This window comes from Gasterosteus aculeatus, chromosome 8, assembly GCF_964276395.1.
Source record: "Gasterosteus aculeatus chromosome 8, fGasAcu3.hap1.1, whole genome shotgun sequence".
Classification (NCBI taxonomy): domain Eukaryota; kingdom Metazoa; phylum Chordata; class Actinopteri; order Perciformes; family Gasterosteidae; genus Gasterosteus; species Gasterosteus aculeatus.
Genome location: NC_135695.1, coordinates 17878359 through 17899558, shown reverse-complemented (window position 1 = coordinate 17899558; position 21200 = coordinate 17878359). Strand labels below are relative to the sequence as shown.

General features: G+C 48.4%; 1 protein-coding gene across 10 annotated transcripts; it reads left to right on the top strand.

The window, feature by feature from the left end:
* Window positions 1-38: 38 nt before the first annotated feature.
* On the top strand, window positions 39-20195 carry shdb (Src homology 2 domain containing transforming protein D, b). Of its 10 annotated transcripts, none has more exons than XM_078108505.1 (8): window positions 39-289; window positions 3281-3635; window positions 5054-5204; window positions 7599-7811; window positions 14759-14836; window positions 15506-15683; window positions 16927-17046; window positions 19141-20195. In XM_078108505.1, the coding sequence occupies exons 2-8, from the start codon at window positions 3303-3305 to the stop codon at window positions 19325-19327; spliced, it is 1260 nt and encodes a 419-aa protein (XP_077964631.1). In that variant the 5' UTR covers window positions 39-289; window positions 3281-3302; the 3' UTR covers window positions 19328-20195. The 10 variants fall into 10 exon arrangements, with proteins under 10 accessions (XP_077964631.1, XP_040039714.2, XP_077964634.1 ...); XM_040183780.2 differs by having other exon boundaries at window positions 15503-15683; XM_078108508.1 differs by lacking the exon at window positions 39-289 and adding an exon at window positions 2035-2653 and having other exon boundaries at window positions 16927-16999.
* The last annotated feature ends 1005 nt before the right edge of the window (window positions 20196-21200 follow it).

The following is a 21200-nucleotide window of genomic DNA, read 5'->3' as shown; positions in this document are numbered from 1 at the left end:
TTGTTTTAAAACCTCCCTGAAGCGCGTGCTGCTGTTTTGCGGTTTACTGGCTTTAGTTAATAGAAGATTATCATTCCGTTTTGTCCGGCTTTGCTATCGTGTCGGTAGCTTTAGCTCACGTTCCAACACGGGGGGGGAAGAGAAAAAGTATCTCGCTGTTTCTCGAAGATGTTCATTATATGGCACTTTTTCAACCAATCATTGACAAGATATAGTGAATTGAACCAATGAAAAAGAGGCGCTGAACCCGGAAGTAATGAGGTGGTAACGTATCATATCCAAGAGCGAGGTGAGTGAAATAAATAATGTTATAAAACTATTCGATAAGCTCATTAATATTCAACGGGTTTAGTTGCTGCTGTGCTTAAATGCTTTAATAAATACATATATCACTAAAGCCTGTAAATTAACTCCTTTGTTTACATCCACCTCCGTCGTTAACGGATACAATTTAAGATTTTTACTAACGTTATATACATCATTAACTTTCCAATTATTACCGTCCCAAACTATCACGTTAAATTGGCTTCATGTCATCAACAGATAGAAACGACACATGCAATACACACCAGCCCCCGAAGGGGGGCAGTAAATGCACAGGGGAGGAAGCCACAGAAATTAACATCACGGTCACATAAATTAAAACATAAAATTGAATGCATGATTTTAAAGGACTTTTATAGATGTGTGGTTGTACATTAATGTCTACGGCATATGGGTGTATACCTCGTGAAGCTGGAAATAAAGCAACCAGTGAAAGCTTGAATTATACAGCAAATGTCCCGTCCATATTTAGCCCTTTTATAATGAGGCAGTCTTATTAATTATCTGAAATAGTCCACCGCTGCTTGTTGTTTCTGTTTTTCAAATAAATTGTCGGCTCCTATGAAGCAGCCGGGTAAACACAATGACTTACAGCCTGTCTGCCTGTTTGTGATCATCTCTTATGTGGAAGAGATCCTGATCTTCCATTGCTTTCATCTCTCCGTCTCTCCGTGAGTCTGACCGTCTGTCTGCCTCTGATTTTGCGTCTCTTTCTCAGTTTCATTCTTTTGTTCCGTTACAGTTCTGACTCCCACCGTATAGCCATGATGGAAAAACAAGATGTTACTTAGTTGGAGGAGGTGTTCCGAACATATTGGATTCTGCAGATTAAAAACAGGAGTGTGTAGCTGCGGGGAGGAAGAAGAGATGAAAGATCACTGTTAAATTCCAGACAGGATAAAATACAAAGGTAATGTCATAGAAAGCACAGGAGTCCCTGAAGAATAAGAACATGGTGTTTCTTTGACATCTGAAGGAACATATCTTAACCTGGGGGTAGAAGCTATTGTCGTGTGAGATCTTGTATCAAGGTCCCATGTTGTGGCAACAAGATCTGTATCATTCCCAGGAGTTAAGACCCGTAACACCTTTTACTGATCTGGTTCCCACGTTTTAACGACTATAGTTCTCCCCGCGGGAATCCGGTTCCCGCAATAATCTTTATATTGTTAAAAAGCATATTATTAGTGACATTTTTTGTCTAATTACAAAAACTTGACGTGTCTTTCTATCGGCCGATGTCACGAAATGGATCGTATCTTCACGTTTTTGCCAAACTTGAATGCTATGAATGACCTGGACGGGAGTGCAGGGACCTGCGAGATGTTTCGCCATCACACCCCCTCAGGTCTCCCTCAGAAACAGATGTTTTTAATCCCCATGATCCCCACCTCTTTAGGTCTGAAGTCAGCGCTTTGGGAGCACTGGAGCAGACATCGGGGCAAAGATGTGATGGCCTTGATGGGATAGTGTTGATGGTTGTGGTGGGAGTGGAGAGTAGCTCTATGACCTCATCCCGTCTCCCCCCCGGGAGAGAGTGAGATCATGAGTGTCGTAAAAAAGGGAGGCATTTACGGCCTTTTAACAGACTTGGATGGCCTTAATCCTATTTAACAGGCCGGACTACGCGGTTTGGGGGTCTCGTGAGAGGACGAGAACCCACTCAGACAGGAGGACACGACGGATGACGCACACGACCCAAAGAGTGGAAGTGCCTCAGTGTTTTTGTTATCTTGTTTTAAGTGTTTCTGTCTAAACTTCGTTTCTACCAGATGAGGGATGAGATTTCCTTACTCCATCAAGCCATTTGATGAAGGAAGCAGACAACCGTTTTGTTCACCATTTAGGCCTCGGCTTTCTCTCCAAAAGCCCCTTTTTGAAGAACCTCCAGCGAAGCCTCCAGTGATGTCATAACAATCAATAATGCACGTTCGGAGCACATTTCGTGCAAGCTTTTTTTTCCTCCTTCCCCAGTTTCTGCTCTTTATTTGCCCCCCCCCCCCATGTTGTTGTAGTGGTTTTAAGGAGCGTGCATGCGGTAGGATGTGCACATCTCTCAATGACGAAGCGCCTCCCCTTTAATCGCTCGGCTGAGTTTCTCTCGGAGCTCTCGAGTCGCTCGCTTCAGTCGCACGTTTGCCGTCAGTCGGAGGAAGAGGAGGAGGAGGAGGAGGAGGAAGAATTCCTGCGGGTTTCACTGGCTTCTTTTTGTTTTTTGTTTTTTTGTGGAGTACCACACGCGAGCAGGGGGATTTTTTTCTTTTCTTTTTACTTTTATCGTGATCGAGATGAAGCGACGCGGAATAAAGTGGCAGAAGGACTGAATCGGGTTGGTGAGTGAGCGCGCGCGCTCCCTGCTGATTAAACCCAGTGTTTTGTTGACCGTTTTGATTGAAAGTGTCTAGAAAAATACGACCGGATTAACCAAGTTGTTGTGTACAAATACGTGGCAAAACTAAACATTTCCCTTTTTTTTAATGATGGCTATGTGACCAATTTAATGCGAATATCACGATGTGAAACAGTTTCTTTAATTCTTCTTTCCTTCCATAGTCGCTTTAAGTCTTTTATCTTTTCATCAGCCATGATGTTAACGTCGGACTTTATTGCAGGGGTGTGAAATGTAATTGCAGCCTTTGGGCAAAGTCCAGATGCCAGACGTTGTTGCTCCCTGCTTAAAGCGTAAAACCCAGCTGCTGGTGTATTTGAACGGCACATCACGGCCCGTGAACGCAGCTTGAGGGTCTGCTGTCGGTGGGAAGTTGTCCGGCACATATATTAATAAATGGATCGCGACATGTGGATTCAAAAAAGTGTTTTTTGGTTTGCTATTCTCAAGATACTGTCTCGTGACAATCGGAAAAGACACACGGCACAAGTCGAACTCCTTGTACACAAATACAATTTCACAAATAATAACCTTAATGTCAGTGTTTGCCCCCCCCCTCCTCCACAGCACACCTGGACGCGGAGCTGCGATGGCCAAGTGGCTGAAGGACTACCTGAGCTTCGGCAGCAGGAAGGTGCCTCCCCAGCCGCCGACACCAGACTACACGGAGAGCGAGATCCTCAAAGCCTACCGCCTGCAGAGGGACCTGGACTTCGAGGATCCCTACGAGGACCCGGAGAGCAGGTCCAGGGGCGAGTCCGGGACCCCTGACCCCGCCACGCCTGTGTACGGCTCGCCCATGAAGTCGTCCAGCGTGGACGGGAAATCTCCCAAGCACAGGCTGATCAAAGTGGACTCCCAGGAGCTGGGGAGGACCAAGATCCTCCTCAGCACTGTCTCTCTAGAGGACCAGCAGGAGCCCGTAAGAGCCTCATATTCTCTGCATGTGTGCGTAGGTGTTTCGGGGGGGGGGGGGGGTTGTCTTCTTTTTCATGAGGAAGTGGGATGAATGGAAGGCAAGTAAGTGATGAAGGATGGAAAAAAAACAAAAACCCCTCTCCCCGCTTCTCATCCCATTTCCATCACAGTGACGGCTTTATTGATTGGACTCCATAAGCAAGTGACTAGTAATGTGTGTCTCACATATGCATTGTTTACATAAATCACATTACTGCCCACGCGCCACATAAATTCGCTACCCGGAGATGGAAGAGGGAATTATTGACGGCTCGAGCGGAGCATTGAGTCATAGAGAGAGGCTCACAGTCCCCTGAGTTTATGTCCCTTCATAAATAATGAACGGGGTTTGGTTTTCCAAGCTGAGAGAGACCACCCCCCCCCCCCCCCCCCCCAGTACACACGCGAGGGGGCCACATACAGCGAGGCGTACTGGATAAGACAAGGGGCCACGGGGAGGTGTGATTTATGCTGTGGGGCCGCTCGTGTCATCGGGACTGCTGTGCTCTTCTGGCCGCGCGGCGTTGGGGAACATTCGCGACCACCGCGGAGGACAAAGGCGGGCAGATGTCGAGCGAAGGTCCTGCTAGGCAGCGGCACTCGCGTTTATTCCGCTCACGCTCCGCTCGGGGAGTCGAGCATTTGAGGGTTTTTTTTTCGTAGCTGCAGTCAAATCCATGAACTTGCCTGGTGGAAAATGCTACAAGTGCGAAAGTCCTGAAGTGGATTGAAGTAATAGTCTTAACTCAAGTCGATAGCTCCCCCCCCCTCCCCTCTGCTCCGCTCTCCTCCTGCTCTCATTAATTTCCCAGGGTCTGTGGGAACAACCGCACTCCAATTTACATTGCAGTGTGTGTGTGTGTGTGTGTGTGTGTGTGTGTGTGTGTGTGTGTGTGTGTGTGTGTGTGTGTGTGTGTGTGTGACCATATGGCTGCCTGTGTATCTGTCAGCGTGCCAGCTGATGACTGTTTGTCTCCTGTGCAACCAGCTCCCTCTTTACTCTCCGCGTTCTCTCCCCACGGCCCGAAAAACCCACCGGATCCTCTGGCAGGACGGTTTCTGGTTGCTTTGCATTCTGATTAACTGTCACAACAAACTTGCAACATTGTCCTTTGAGCGCCTTTTTTAAGGAAGAATGACGCTGGTTAGCCACCATAGCGTTGGTATGGTTTCACGATAACGATGCAAATGAGCGTCTTAATGATACCAAAAGCCTTTCGTCCGTAACCAAACCCGCCAACGCTCCAATCGGGCGAGGGCGGGACTACTTTTTAAGGGTTGAGGGTTGTCAAACGGCGGCGTGTGACCCTGTGTCCCATGTCTATGTTTCTGTAACATCACCCGTTTGTCCTCATGGGTCAAGTGTGTCATTTGTCTTTTCAGGTGGTGCCGTCCGCTCCGTTGGCGGGCGACACGGATTATTCTGACCCGTTCGACGCCCGCGCTGACCACGGGTCAGAACCAGATCTCAGACCTGTTCCGCACGAGAACAACGGCTACATGGAGCCGTATGAGGCCCAGCGGGTCATAACAGGTCAGTCGGTGTCTTATCAGTATCACAATGCTTAAGTGGCTTACATCCGTTACCTTTGCTTCCTCCTTTTTTGCATCGTCGTGGTCTCTGCTAGTAAGCTTGTTAATGTGTAGTAAACCCGTGCAATAAGGAATTAAGTCGTTCATCAGAATTGCCTTCATAACATGAGAGTATGTGACCATCCTGAAGGTACAAATGAAGAATTCTTATCTGACAATAAGTAATCTGTCTGCTATTATATTGCATTTCAGTCGCAACATCTCGTTTGTCATTATAGATCTTAAATCCATCAGCTATTTTTTTTGAGATGACCAATGACTCTACTTCTATTGCCCCCCTTTTTCTTTTACATTGAGGGATTTTTTGCACTTTTTCCCTTTTTTTTTCTGCACTGCAATATTGCTCAATAACGCCAGTTTATTGAATCCTGCATTAGTTAGACCCGTCTGCTCCACGCTGCTTTCAGTCAGTCAGCCTCACGCAATATCCACTTTTTTTTTTCCCGAGGTGTTCGCCCAGGATCCAGTCTCCCTCCTCCCTCGCGTTTTTTCTCCCACATTATCTAGCTTGCGTCTATCGTTTTCCATTTGTCTCCTCCCATAACATCTCTGTCTGCCCTTTTCGCTCATGCTCTCCCTGCTCTGTCCCAGCAATTTAGTGTAAAAGCCCCTCCACTCCCCCACCCGCTCCCCTTCCTCCATCTCACTTCATCTGGAGGGCTCTCTCTCTCTCTCTCTCTCTCTGAGGCCCTGAGGGGAGTCTGGCTTTCTTGCTAATCTGTCCTGAAGCAACAACTATGTCCGGTCTTCTGTCCCTTGTCACCTCCGTTGGCTTCTTGGTGATCCAATGAAGCCCGTCGTATTCGGCTCGAGGTGAACGGAGCCTCATCTAGAAACCTTCCTGTTGCAGCTGGAGATTTTAGATTCTGCGCGGTGGCAAAGCGTTGTCTCAGCGCCTTCATTGGCTTTTGAATTGAGCCCGTCACTCCAGAGCTGTCAGTCTGTCAGTCTGTCTGCTTTTGTCTTTCTCTGCCTGCTGTGTCAAAAAACACAGCGGAGCAGCAAACACGAACTTGAGATCCCAGTAGTAATTACGCCTCACAAAGATGGTCCTCAAAAGACACCTGCGTGCTTCTTTCACTGTACATTTTGGATGGGGGGATGAGGGGGGGGTTAGTTCACTGGTCTGTGAGATCTGTTTCCAGCTCTGACGTTCATCTGTGGGCCTAAACCCTCCCTCAGTCTTCCATCTATTTCACCTTTCTGTTAGATTGTTACTCTCTCCCCCTCCTGTGTTTTCCTCCATCATGTTTCCCATGTATTTGCTGCGGCGTTTCCGCCTGTTCTCATCTCCCCCCCCACCCCCCACGCTGTCGCTTACGCCGCGGGTTCCCGGCGCAGGTAGAGCACCGCTCAGCGCCGCCGTGCTTCTGTCTCCGTGACTTAACATCAAACGCCCCGCAGACCTTCCCCCTCCCTCACCTCCCTCCCTTGTCCTCTTCTCACTTCACCCCCCCCCCCCCCCGCGCCCTTGTTTCCTTTTACTCTTCCACCTCCTCCTCCTCCCTCGCCTTGCACCTCTTCTCTCTCCGTTTCCCCTCCACCCTCTGCTTCACAACCTCGGGGCCTTTCCCCAAGCCCTCCATTTGGTCGCCATGGCGACGACAAGGCCGCCCAGTAGCGGTGTCTTGTCGTGTGAAGGTTAAAGTTTTCCCCTGCCTTTCAGCAGGGAGGCCTTCTATTTAGTCCCCTTCCCTTCCCGCGTTAAATCACCTCCCTTTCAAACGGCTGGCGGCTGTGTGCACAAAAGATGCCGATTCCTTCTTTTTCTCCTCATTTTCTCCACTTCTGTACCACTCGTGTTTTATTTTTTTATTTTTTTTTAAAGGGTACATTTTTGAGGTCAACTTATCGAAAGCGCCATCGCCGATTGCCGCCGCTGCAGCTTAGAGGCTTCTTTTGTAATCAGAGTTCAACCTTTTGTGCGTCGATAGTCTGAAATCCTTTTATCTCGTGGCCACATTTGACTTCACGGAAGAGTCGCTGCAAAAACAATTCTTGTTGGGAACCCACTGAGAAAGTGATGAAAATGTTAATCAGCCAGCATGGATGCTGTTGTGAGCCGTGCTAGATTGCCGCTGGGATTCAGGGTGGACGAGTGAAGGGGGGGAGTTTGTCTAACGTGTTGCAACTCAGCATCTTGCCCAAGGCCTTATTAAGCCCCCCTATATGAGATCCTGAGCCCCCGGAAAGCTGTGCAAACATCATTTTTCCCCTCCCCACTAATTCCAGTCATGGCGGATCTCAACAGGCTTTTTTTCCTTTCAGTAAACAACAGTGTACCGCTACTGGTTGCCTCTCGTCTGTGCCTCATTTTGCATACGCGCATCAACAGAGCTGCAACGCGGCCCAGGAGGAGGACGTTCGCGGGGCGGGGTGCAGCTCTACGATACCCCCTATGAAGATGTGCGAACACAGCGCCCGGGTCCTCCGTACGGAGAAGCTCAGGAGGAGAGCAGCAGGCTGCCGCAGGACGACGAGAGGCCGGCCGATGAGTACGACCAACCCTGGGAATGGAAGAAGGATCACATCTCCAAAGCTTTTGCAGGTAACTATAAAGGTCATGACAATATAAGTCAATGCATATCATGGTGGAGCCAAAACCACCTAAATGTATCACAACTCGTGATAATTTAGTGAAAGGTACCTGCACCTGATTGATATTGATTAATATTCCACTAAGTGGAGTGTCATTAGTCTCTAGTCAAACGGGAGAACGTATCTGCTGAAGAAATTATACGGGAAATCGATTTCTGAATACATTTTAGACAAGGTTTAGACCACGGAGCTTCTGAATCAGGCCTTGCATATTTAAATCAATATTTAGGGCGTCCCAGAATAAAAGCTTTTAGAAAAACTTGTAGTTGTAATATCTAGGGTGGCAAAACAGTTCGCATTTTTGACTGAACACCCACATTTAATGCCCCCAAACACAACAATACCAATGACTGTACAGACGGGACAGTTTTCTGGCTGTCAAGACCTATTTTAGAAAATGTGCTTTACAAAAAAAAAAGGGAATAGTTCAGTAGAATTTGTGAAAATGTTTTAGACCAGGCTTGAAAAAGGCTGTTTTAAAGGTCAAAGCACACAGAGAGCCATGCTGCTTTCACCACATTGTGAAATAGTCATCTAACTGTCCTGACCTTTGACTGTAGAGTCCTCCCCCCCCCCATCACCACATCTTGGAAATCTTTTTTTTTGCAGAAAACCGAGTGCTGTGACCTTCACTGTCTCAACTCAAATGACACACACCTCTGTTTCTTTTGTTTGCCTTTAAACTTCTGCTGACCACAGATTTATTTTTCTCTCACAATCACAACAAGCACCTCTGAGATGATCATTAGGGTTGTCAGCGCGTTGGTCTGTCAAAGTGGGTGCATATAAGTTCGCGTCAGAGAGATACAGTAGACCTCATTAAGAGAAGCTTTGCAGAGGAACGAATCCTTTACTTTCACAATCCGGGGGAATTTCTAAAATAATTGGCGCGGTGCTTATTTTTCAAAGTGGCACTGACATGTCACGGCACATCCCGTGCCCACTATGTTCCACGCGCCGGATATAATTGGACGGAGAGAGTGAAGTAAAACTGAACTGACGGGTCATTTAGGAGTATCAGTGTGAGGCATTAAAGGCCAATTCGGCTTAATTGAGCTGTGTCTCCAAGTCAGCAAGGTCAAGGTGATGGCATAATAAATCAACCTTGCCTCGTATGCGCTCCTCCCCACTTCAGTCCTGTGTGCCCCCCCCCCTTCGTTAATTACATGCCTGCAAGTGCATGACCGATCCAGTGCTAATAAGAGAGTCATGGTCGGCGCACCATTGTCTGAGCGCACATACACACACACACACACACACACACACACACACACACACACATTAACACTGTGTTCGGGCTCTAATCGCGTTAAGTCGAGGAGCAGCAAAGAGGCTCCGTAACTTATTTGAGAGCGCAGGTGAATCCAAAGGAGGGGGGGGCGCACAACCGTTCATTTAAAAGCCAATATCGCCGCCATTCCTGCTTCATCTGTGGCTTTATTCCCCTCCAGCTTTTCCTCCTTTGTGCCCCCAAAGCAGCATGCGCTCCCGCAGAGCGGTGCTCGCGGCGCCATTAGAGCGCGCGGTGGAGGAAAACGCTCGTGCGACTCGAGTCGCCCTCCGACACCCTCTTGTTCCCCCATTCAGAGTCGGCACTCTGAGCTGGCGTGCTGTCCGTCCGAGCAGACCAAAGCGCTGGAGTGCAAACACACAAACAGCATTTTCCATTCTCACATTTAATCCATACTCCCACTCAGCGTTGCTAGGCACGGCCCACATGGGAGGGAGGGGGCGGCGGGGGGGCTGAGAATGATGAGGAGGAAGTATGAGAGGGATGGACAAAGAGAGAAAGTGGAGGCCGGGGAGAAGGCTAGCTGCATGGGGACGAATGGAAAGGGACGTCCAAGGTTACGGTATGTTTGGTGGCAGCTCAGTTTGTGGCGTTGAGAATGAATGAATGGATGGTCGGGGGGGGGGGGGGACTGTGGTGGAGTGAGGAGGAAGGGGGGGGGAGTCAGGGCCAGTGTGGCAGGGTGCAATCAGTCATCCGCTAACACATCTCTCACACATATATATGCCAACGCAGCCACGGTGACAGGGCTGCCCCCCCCCCCCCCCCCCCCCACTCCCTGTGGATGTGACACACTCACTCAGATAACTCTCTACAGGGGGCAGGAAGGGGATGGGTGAGGGGGGGCTCGCGATCTGCCGGCAGCCCCTCATCATCACCGTCACATGGGCGCTCGCACAAACACACACGCGCACATGTGGATTCTCAACTAGGTTTTCCTGCTCTGATTATCATGCCCCCCTAATTCAAGGGTGAGAAGAGGTTTTGTGCAGGTTGGCACATATGAGGGAGGAGGGGGTGAGGGGGGGGTGCGTGCATTGCATCCATGCAAGTGCTTCTAAACAGAATCTGAGTAATTATGATTTTCACAGCTTATCCACGCTTAAATGTAATTCTCTGGCTATCTTTCAAATAGTATCAGAAATAAGCTCGCCTCCAAAGCATTTTGTCTATTTTGCAATGTCCGCTTCAGCCTGCTGTGCGCGTGTGAAGCGAGCAGGGCCCGAGGGGTCGTGCTGACGGGCTTCTCTACGTTCGGTGGGTTTTAATTGCAACGTTCGGAAAGCTGTCACCAGTTTCCACCATCGTACTCAAATTACGGCAGTCGTTAATTCTTGGAAGTCAATAGTCAGTCCAGCAGACAGAGACTGCCTCTGCAACCGTTCACCAATCAGTGATTGGTGCTGATTAAAGGCACAATCCAATAAATCGTTGATGGCCACAACTACCAGATGAACGTACGTTTTAGGTATTTCATGTCTGCAAGTTTTATAGTCCAGGAAAGGTGCGTGAAGCCGTTTGCTGCAGATGATTGAGGAGTGTGAGTATAATTAGAGGGTCGCAAATCAGCAGGAAATCTGGATGGGGACGGACGGATGAATAACAATTTCCAACCCCACAAATTACTCTCGTGATGCCATTGAGAAAAGCACTTATCCTCCACTCGTACCACTGCAGCTGCTCATTAGGCAACTGCAAAAACACAGTGGCTGTGCAGGGAAGCTTCCCAGTGTGAATGTGTGTGTGTGCGTTATAAAAAGCAAGGGGCTTGCGAATTTCTTTTCACTTGGTTCAGACAAACCATTTGCAGCACAGAACCAATTTAAAGCAGCTATCCTGGGGACTCCATAGTCATTTCTGTGGCAAATTGTTCGGTTTATTCATTGTAATTGATTTATTCCAACAGCTGTTGAGGAAACTCATTAAAAAGATGGCGACACCAGACGAGTCAGAAACGGCTGGACGGACGGACGGCCAGAAAGACGTTCGCGGACGTTCATGAACCCCACTGACTTTTGGGGTGCCAGGCGGTGGCCGGGGGGCGGGGGGGGGGGGGGGGCAGTTGTCTTTTGATATTCTCTTACCTCTTCGCACACTCACCTCGTCAACACCACTGATACTCGGTAGATGGGTACCGATGGGCGTTCTGATCCCCCGCTGCCCTCCGGTCCGGTGTCATTCACACCCCCGCGCCAGTTTCTAATGTTTGCAGTCGGGATGCTTTCTATTGCTCTTCTGTGAAATTCGTTTTCTCGGGAAATGCAGCTGTTTTCGCCATGCTGATGCTCACAAGGTTGTTGATTTCCTCTCGTCGTTGATGGTAATCCGGCCGATGGCTGTAGTGTCACCGGCGAACTTCCCAGCAGTCATCCAGCGCATTCCATTCTTCTAGAGGCTGAAGGGTGCTTCAAAGTGACACGGAAGGTTAGTTTAGCTAATCTTGCAACGACACCTTGACTGATGGTGTGCTTCTGTATGCATTGTGTCCTGTTGTCGAGATGAATGGGCTCTGACGGGGCAGAACAAGGTTTTCTGGACTATTCTGCATGCGTTTATTTTCCCGTAGGGGTCTGAAAGTGTTTTTTTTTTTTTTGTGTGTATGTGTGTGTGCATGCAGACAAACGTGATTTCTAATTCTGGTGTGATGCTGCTCTTTGTTGCTAGAAACCGTCCCCGGGGGGAATCTGAACAGCCTCTCCATCAATTTACCGTTACGGTGGAAGGACTCTTTCTCCTGCTCCCTTTACCCACGCTCTCTTCCTCTCCTCCTCACATTTCCCCTCACCTGCCTCCTTCTTCTCCCCATTGTTTCATTCGTCGTGAACCTTTACTGACATTAATGAAAAGGCATGCCCTTTCTTGATTTCCCTCTCGCCACCCAATATGAGAGACAGGTGGAGAGGGGCTGGAAGTAGAGCAGGGCGAGACACGAGCGGACCGAGGGAATATCGAAGGAGCGGTAATGCCCCACTTGATGAAAGGTGGGAGGAAAGGTGACCGAGGTGCAACGAGGATAGAGCGATGAGTTAAATGAAAACCTGGGGAAAATAGATACATACACGAGAACGTCAAGGAATGAGGGAGGCTTTAAACTAAAATCTAAATGGCGTGGAGGCATATTATGCAAAGGAAACCACCGTGGATTCGTAGCATAAGGTGTTAATGGTCCGTCTGGGGACCATTTTGCCGAGCAGAAGGTCTTTGTGTGCGGTGAAAAGATGTGTTGCCGGGGCTGTTTGGAAAAACAGATGTCTTCATTAATGGACCTAATGAAGCTGCTTTATTGTCTCTGTCTGCTCCTCTTTTTATGACGAGGACACCGAAAACAGCTGGTGGGCTTGAAAAGTCAGTTATCCGTCACTGAAGGCGACGTGTTCTGGAAGGTCTGGTTATTCCATCCCCCTCAAATAGTTCTGGGTAATTGCTAGCAGGTAGTAGAGGCACCAGCACACCAAAGGTTAGTGAATTCCCGTCGCCTGTTTCTTCAGCTGGGTCAAAATTGGAATTTGGACTAACGGGGGAAAACATTAGTTTGTTTTAGTATATATAATGACTACCGTGGAGTAGATTTTAAGCACAAGTGACCATGATGAGTGTGCCTTTGTCCGAAAACCATTAGTGCTTCTCATTGTGTTTTTAATAGCCCTCTATGAATGAGAGATCCACAGGTTCCCACTAGAAGTGAATGGAAGCCAGATGTTCCCTTCTAGTGAAAGAGTGACATGCCTTGGTTGTGTGCGTGTGTTAGCTTAGCATTCAGTCTTTTGTTATCGGAGTGGGGAGTTTGGGGAGAAAGTGCCCAATGATCCTGGATAAAAACATCATCTAATCCCAGTTAGCATGGTATAGCCTGCAGGTTCAGGAAGGGTTACCGTGGGTTACCGTGAATCTAGCCACGCATATCCGGACCCATCCACACACTGCCAGCGCTGTAGAAAGCTCGGACTGTGTGTAGGAAGTGGACGTTGTTGGCGTGACGACACCGATGGTTTGTGGGCTACCGTTTTGTCCGTCAACATCTTAAAAGATGTTGTTGTTTTTTTTTACTTAGTCCTGTGTCTATTTACAGAGCCGTACAGCCAGCGGACTGTAAGGAGATATGCACTATAGATAATAGATATAGATTATTTGAGTTAAAGGAAATGGATGCCAGTGACTTTGAAATTACCTTTTGGCAAAGAAAAATACTGCTTTCAATGTACTTTATTTACCATGGAGGAAATTAAACGGAGGATTCCTCAAGAGTGGAAACCTAACCCTCCTAAAACCATAGAAAAGTCATCTTGATGGAATTCTGTGTAACATTACTACCCCTAAGTTGAACTGTCACTCCGATGGCTGAGCACGTGTCTGATTGGTAATACATTAACTTGGATGTCTTCCATTTCCTTTCTGTCTCTTTCTTTACACCCTTTTTCTCTTCACCATGGTTGACTCTGCTTGAAAATTAGAGGCGGGACGGTGGCGAGCGGACCGGCAGTAGTGTGGCCGAGCTTTAGTTTCGAGGTGTCCGGTGTGTGTGTGTGTGTGTGTGTGTTTCTGAGGAACTATGCGGGTGCATGTCCCCTATTTGAAGGGTGCCAGGCCACACTTTAATCCTGGCTTCAGCTGAGGTGCGGGCTGCTCCAGATGGGTCCATTGTACTGCGCCACGCATCAATAATTCACGGAGAGCCAGAGAAAGTGGCGGAGTGTGTCTGCCTGCTCAATAATTAACCAGGGAGGGAGAGGGGCATGTATGTACAGCTTGGGTCTCTCTCCAAACGCCCATTCACATGGCCTTTGATGTCGCCGGCCTGGGGGGTCTTTGGATTTGTCGGCTCATTAAGACGTCAACCCCACTTTTCCTTTTATTTGTTTAGTAATCCTGTTTCGCTGGGAGGAGCTCAATGTACGGCGTGCAAGTGGGAAATCGCATAATGTGCGTGTCCTTGTACATGTAAGGCTGCAGTAATGACTGTTAAAGTATATAGTTGCCCGCCGCGGTAGATAATGAGCTATTTTCACTTTCTTTTTAACCTGCTGCTTTTCCTACTGTTGGTGAATGGAGCATTACAGCCCCCGCCTCCCTCCCTCCCCCCCTACGCTCCTCAGGTCCTCCGTCTCACTTCTCTGTGGGTCGCGTTTTGTTTTCATTGCATCTCCTGCTAGACAGCTTCTTAAAGTGGATTGGTTCAAATGACAATAAATAATGCAGCCTCTGGGTTCTCCCGTCTGCTCCGTTTGTACTTTCTTTGCTTTCTTCGGTCTGATCACACATGATAAAATTATCGCGTGTGTGGATGCAGCACAGTGACTCTAGAGGTTATTCCTTTTCTTTATGACAGGAAATGTGGTTAATTTCCCAACACATCACCCACGCAGCCTCTCAACAGGGCTTCCCCCTCTTCCACCTTCTTCCCCCGTCTCACTTCTTGCTCTCTCACTCTTTCTCCATCCCGCATTCAAATCTCGCACCTGATTTCCGTCTGGCTTCTTCAACAATCAACACTTCTCTCCCATTTCTTCCCTTGGTTAACTTTGTGCGAGCCCATCTGCTGTTTTTCTCACTCTGTTGCTCCCTGTTTCTCCCCCCCCACTCCCCTCTGCCTCCCTTCCCTCTACTAGAAATGAGGGACTTGTCGGAGTTGCCTTGGCCGTCCCCGGTGGGTCAACTGGAGGAGGAGCCCCCAGTCAGAGAGCCAGGTGAACTGAACTCCCACACTGATCACAACCCCCCCCCAACCCCCTCCCCTCTCCTGCCTCCCTTTTGTCACGGCCAACGCATGCACCCTGACCGCACCACCCTGACCCCCATGACCCGGCTGTTGTCCTACATCTGCTCGACCTCCATCTGATCTGCACCCCCTTGCATTCGCCCCCCCCCCGCCTGTGCGGTTTTGTTGTGTCCTCCATATTTGTGGGAGGTTTGTTATTCCCCTCTTGCATCGACCCACGCGTGAGAAGCTCCCTCCACATTATGATGTCTGCCTTGTTCATTTTACGGTACTTCTTCTGTAGATCGTTTTTTGTCCAAAATCCCAGTAGAGGTGAATAACAATAACAATTTGGTTACAATTAACTTGCTCTGGAACAGAATGAGTGTCGTCTGCCGCGTTGGCACGGGTAAGAAGCCAACTTCCTGCCTCTTATCTGCCCTCGGTGACTCATCAACACGCCGATGGCGGTGCTTGTGATTGCAGTCTGTCAGTATCCGCGAGACGCCTCTCTCTCTCCTGCATGCGTGGTTTTTCAATCGCCGGATGGCGGCTTGTTTGCCCGACTCCGGCCGAGGCGATTAATCCCTTCTGACCGTAGCGCCGTGCAAAATACCGTGACTCACTTTTCTCCCGTGTGTCCCCCGTCTGCCAGCAGCGCAGTCGGATGGCAGCGCGGAGTGGGACCGCTCCTCGTCGCCCACGGAGCGGTTGCGCCCGGCGGGGCCGAGGTCCAGCCCGCTGGCAGGAGGCGGGGTGAAGTTTCGAATGGCGCAGGAAGGCCTCTGCGTGGTGGGGGAGAGAGTGGACCCCACTCTGCCTCTGGAGAAGCAGGTGTATGTATGCATTCTTCTGTTGAACCCTACAGAAGCTGCACCGACACCCGTTTGTCCAAGTATGTAAATGCGATACTGATCACACGGTTCACATCGGTTGCATATTGTTCCAACGATGCTGTGCAACAAGTACACGCGGGTTAATCCCAGGACTGTATGAGGGAGTAAACAAATCACAGAAAATAAGTTTGCAGAAAGTAGCAAATGAATCAAACAAAAGCATGTGAATTTCATTACCATAAACCAGTAATCCCTGCAGAATGTGTCTCTGCATTGGTTGCCATCCACATACGTTAATCATGCAAGTTATTTTGAATATTCGAAGGAGGACGGGGTTTTATATTCCACAAGTGTATTTATTTGATTCCACTGATCTAATAATAAGGGCGGGTACACATTAAATAGAAGTAGTTGTGTGTTTAGGTGTAGCAGCAGCCATGATGGCTTACAGAACTGCAAACGGTTCAGGTGAGAAATAATTAAGTCCGAACATTAAGAAGAAGCTTTTTAATTTGGTCTTGTAGTTTCAGACATCACTGGTGTAATTCATGCGCTGTTTATGTTCACATAAAAAGCTGTTTTACTAATGAAATCCAAGCACATGACACTACCAGCACATGCGCACGCACACAACAAACAAGATTTGTGTGCTCACAGATACATGTGCACAGATGCACTTGAGGATGGCGGTTGATTATTACGCCGCATTACTCCCCTGATGATCTCCTAAAGGCTGTTTTGAGCTTTTTGTTTCCTTTTTAAGCTTTGCTTTAAACATCGAAGCAGCATCGCCGTCTACCTGTAGCATCCAGCACACCTCACCGGACATTCCCGGCCCCCACAGGCGATTCCTTCATTCTTCCTTTTTGTGCCAATGTTGACATCTGTAGTTTTTAGTGAAATTTCCCAAACAATGGAAGAGATCATTCACTTCTTCCAATTGTTGGAGCTTTGGTGAACCCTGAACTCCTCATGTAGCAGCGTAACCATTTCTGGCACAGTGTTAATTAGCAGATGTTAGAGTAGCTACAGGCTAAGCTAAGTTGGTGAACGTCTGCATGTTCGCATTGGCATTATGAGCATTTATGCATACCGTTGCTTTTTGAATGAAATGAAGTTCTACACAGATGTCAGTGTCGACATTCAGCAGGAAAAAGGTGTACAAACAAGTTGCATTCACACTTAACGATTTGCAATTTTACCATTTCAAACCAAGTGTGTGTGTGTGTGTTGTGTTCTTCAGATGGTACCACGGGTCGCTGTCGCGTTCGGAGGCGGAGTCGCTGCTAACGTTGTGTAAAGAATGCAGCTACCTGGTGAGGACGAGCCAGACCAACCGCTCTGACTACTCCCTGTCCCTGCGGTGAGACACAAGAGACACGCGCACATCGACGCTGACTTGACACCTGTGTCGTTTTTTTTGTTTTTTTTTGCTGCCATGCAACTGAGCAGTGTTCATGAAGCCACCCGAGCCGCCGATCTCATAACGCAGTCTCCACACCTCTCCATCTGTCCCTCCCTCCCTCCCGCCATCACCCTCACTCAAGATCACTGCCGCGCTGATTCCTCTCCCGACACTCATTTGCAGGGCGCAGAACTGCTTATCTGGTCAAATCTCTCCCTTGTAATTACTCCCATAATCCATCGTCCCGGGCCTACGCCGCCCTGCCGTCATCCCTCTGTCCTCACCCCATCCTTGGCCCCTCTCCGCGGCCTTCCAATGTGGCCCCCGGCGGGCCTTCTAAGTGGTAATCAGGCAGGTAGAGCACACTTGAGTGCACACATCATCCTCGCCGTAATCACTAATGAATATGAATTACCTTCTGTGGGCCGTACAAGAAGGGAATTCAGGAGGGAAGGGAGGGGGGGGGGGTGACATATAAACAAGCCCATGCATTACTCATTTACGTGAGTGGAGTGGGTTTGACAAGCACACGCACACTCGCTCCAGCACGAAGGTCACTCCTGCCGCATGTGAGGTTTAGAGGTAGTGGTTTCGTATGAAATGATTCTGCTTGGTTAGAATGTCGGAATGTAAACGGTCAAATCAGCCCAGACGTCCACTCGGCTTAAAGGGAAACTTTCACACAGCCTTCATTGTCTTAGATTTGGACATCTGACCAGTACTAATAACTGGTATCGAGGAACAGAACCTGGCTGAGAAGAATTTCGAGGTGGCAAGAAACAAGAGCGCTGATGATCCTACAGGTTTTAAACAACGCTCCTGATTAGCAAAATGAAAATGGGGAAAACATGGTAAAAAAAAAAGCAAGAAAAAACAAATTATCTAAAAAAGATATTACCGAAGTTCATATTCAGTCATAACTCACATCTCCGATTAAAGACTTCGACCTACTTTCCCTTCTCCTGAATGTCTGTAGTCTGCACATGCCAAGGGACCAAACACTAGTCTTATCTTGTGTCAGGTATTTTGCATCAGGGCCATTTACTGAATTCTACACTTCAGTACCCTTGTTTGTCTTGTACGCAAGGAGAGCCGCCTGGAAGCTTGTTTTTTATTCAAAGAAATGTGCAGAAGTAAAACAAAAAAACCCCCAATTCCAATTAATATTATTGTTCTTTTCAACATCTAGCAAAGCCTAACCAGTGCTTCAGTTATTATGATCATAAACCAGCTGCTTGTGTGTTTGGTCCTCAGACATCGGCAGATACGGTGAATGTTAATGAAGAAGCACGCATACTTTGTAACGTATCCTGAGATACAAAGATTCCCCAAAACAAACCGGACTGGATGAAAGAATGCCGGAGCGCTGGCGTGATGAAGCATCTGGCCCTCGCTGCTCTCCAGGCCAGTGGGACAAAATCCTAAGCTGCTGATTGCAGTCACAGTGAGGGGCTTTTTTTTTGGGGGGGGGGGGGACTTTAATGCTCTCCAAAATTTAATTTGGTTCACTGGAACAATGGCAGTTACGGTGACCGACTTCGGCCCTGCTCTTTCCCCCTGCTTCTATAATTAGACGCACGTCGGAGTGGATGGTGGGCTCTTAAAGGGGAAGTCCTGTCACGGCTGAACATCACTGAAAGGGAGCGAGTCAGAGTTGTTCTTTTAGGCGAAGCCACGTGCACGTCTTTCCCACTTTTGTCCCCCCCCCCCCGCTGTGCGATTATACCACCAATCCATCCGTCATCGTTTCCTGTCCTTCCTAATTCGTGACATGGTGTTAAATCTTGGCTAGAGCGATGTCCTCCAACTGCAGCAAAGGGGGGGAAAAAAGAACACACATCCACGCTGTCATTTCCACTGTGTCATCATGTGGCGAGATGTGTGGAAGGCTGATTTATTTTATTTATTTTTTTATGTGCCCCACATTTCATGTCATCCGTCTTTTTCTGTCGTACTCTCCTCTCCCTTTTTCATATTGCATCTCTCCCTTTTGTCCCATTTGGCCCATTTGTCTCCTTCCTTCTCTGAACCGCTGTGCCGTTCTGCCCACAGGAGCTGCCAGGGTTTCATGCACATGAAGGTCACCCGTTATAAAGACGGCAAGTACGTGCTGGGACAGAACAGCCCGCCCTTTGACACCATCCCAGAAGTCATCCACTTCTACACCAATCACAAGCTCCCGATCCGAGGCGCCGAGCATCTGTCTCTGCTGTTCCCCGTGCTGGTGCAGACACTCTGACGCTCCTCCCCGGACCTCCAGGACCTCCAGGACCTCCAGGACGTCTGTGGGATCGGTCGCGTAAAAGCTTGAATGTTTGATGGGATCCTCCAAGCCCCCTCTCTTCTTACTGGACCCGAGAAGGAGAGAACTGGACTACTTTTGATGTTTCAGCACACCAGGCGGGTCTGACATCCAGGGGACGGATCCACATGAAATGCAATACCTGAACTTTGGGCAACCTCTGCTGCAACTTCTCATTTCCTCACTGACATCTCCTGACTTCATGTGAAATGATCCCTTTCTTTGTAACGGGTCTTACACAGCTGACTGGAATGCAGAGAACGTTAGCGGAGCTGTAAGAAAGTCCGTACGTTCTGAATGTACCGATTCCCCAGTTTATGGGAGATTTTAGATTTCGTTACTGCTGTTACCACAAAAAACACCTCATCGACGCTGGTGAAGACGTATTGCTGTTGTCGCGTGAAACCTCACTACTCATTTTTCATGTTTATATGAAACGAAAGTTAAATGGTCGTGTATAAGATGAGAAAACGTTTTCATCCTCGGCCTTGAGGGAGGGGAATTCACGTTTTCCCTGGAAAAAAAAAACAAAAACAAGAAAAACATATTTTCAAAAGATTTTTACCGTCAGCTGTTATATTTCTGTTGCTTGTCCGCAGCGTGTGAACCTTCACCCTGTCTGTCGAGCTGCTGTGCGATGAAGATTTGCTCGGCACGTCTCCACGTTACCCACCAGGGAGACTCTGGTCTGTGTTGGTACTTGTGTTGACCTCGTCGACCTGGAACTCTTGTTGTGTGCTTCTGTTGTGTTTGTTAGACAATGCTGGGTTTGCAAAAAAGAAAAAAAAGAAAAAACTAAAACCAACAACACTGCTGTCATTGTCTCCTCACTGACTCAACGATAAGCTCGTAAGCTGAGCTGCAGGCGGAAGCAAAGAGACGCAGAAAACACTGAACGCTCCTAAACAAACTCAAACGTTGTGCCCGTCGGCCGAGTTCTCACGCCTTTGCATATTTGAGCACAGATTTTTCAGTCTACCGAGTTATTACATGCTAGTCGGTGAGTCGTATTTGAGTTGAGTTAACTCGCCATCTGGAACGGGTTTCCATGTCGGAAGCCCGGCTGCAGCCGTGTGTGACGAGTGAGAGCTTCCAACAAACACTTTGTGACCAACGGAAATGACAAACGAGAAAATTATTTAAATGCTCGCCCAACATTTGTTGTTATTATTTTGGACAGTTTCTGTCACCAGTAAAAGATGACAGGATTTGTAATTTACCTGCTGGGTTGAAGCCTCTCATCTGCATGCATGGTTTTGATTCCCCGTTTAGGTCTTTATGTAGATCAGTGCTTGCTAACCTGGGGGCTGGGAACCCCTTTGAAGATGAGTTGCCTCAAAAACCAAATTGTGCTCCTCAGAATATTGTTTATTATTCGGATGGTGTATCGCTTTTCTCATTCCTTCTGAAATGCTGTGTATTTCTCCCACCGAAAAACTCATTTGAGATGGGAAATTCTTTTTTTGGGGGTCTTCTGTTTGTTCCAAAAGGAAAACATTTCCAAAATATTCCCTCATTAGACTCCCCCGGAACGAAGGCAGAGGGGCACAAAGGACTTGGCAACATCTCGTGCTCCGCACACTCGACTGCACGCACATTTGCTTTCTCTCATCCATTGACAGTGGGCTCGGGGGGGGACGAGGGAGAGGGTGAGGACTGTGGGGTGAGGTGTGGCTGAGGAGGGGTGAGGCCGCCCTCATTATTTGAGCTGCGCCGCTGTGAAAAGCGCTGGGATTGCTTTCATTACTGAGCCAAATGATATAGCAGAGGCTGATTACCCGCGTGACGGAGAGGAGACGAGCTGGATCAC

Coding starts and splice junctions, on each gene's coding strand:
- shdb (XM_040183780.2), top strand. CDS start 3,303: ATGGCCAAGTGGCTGAAGGACTACCTGAGCTTCGGCAGCAGGAAGGTG. Junction 3,636..5,053: donor TAGAGGACCAGCAGGAGCCC/GTAAGAGCCTCA, acceptor TTGTCTTTTCAG/GTGGTGCCGTCCGCTCCGTT. Junction 14,837..15,502: donor GCCCCCAGTCAGAGAGCCAG/GTGAACTGAACT, acceptor CCCGTCTGCCAG/CAGCGCAGTCGGATGGCAGC.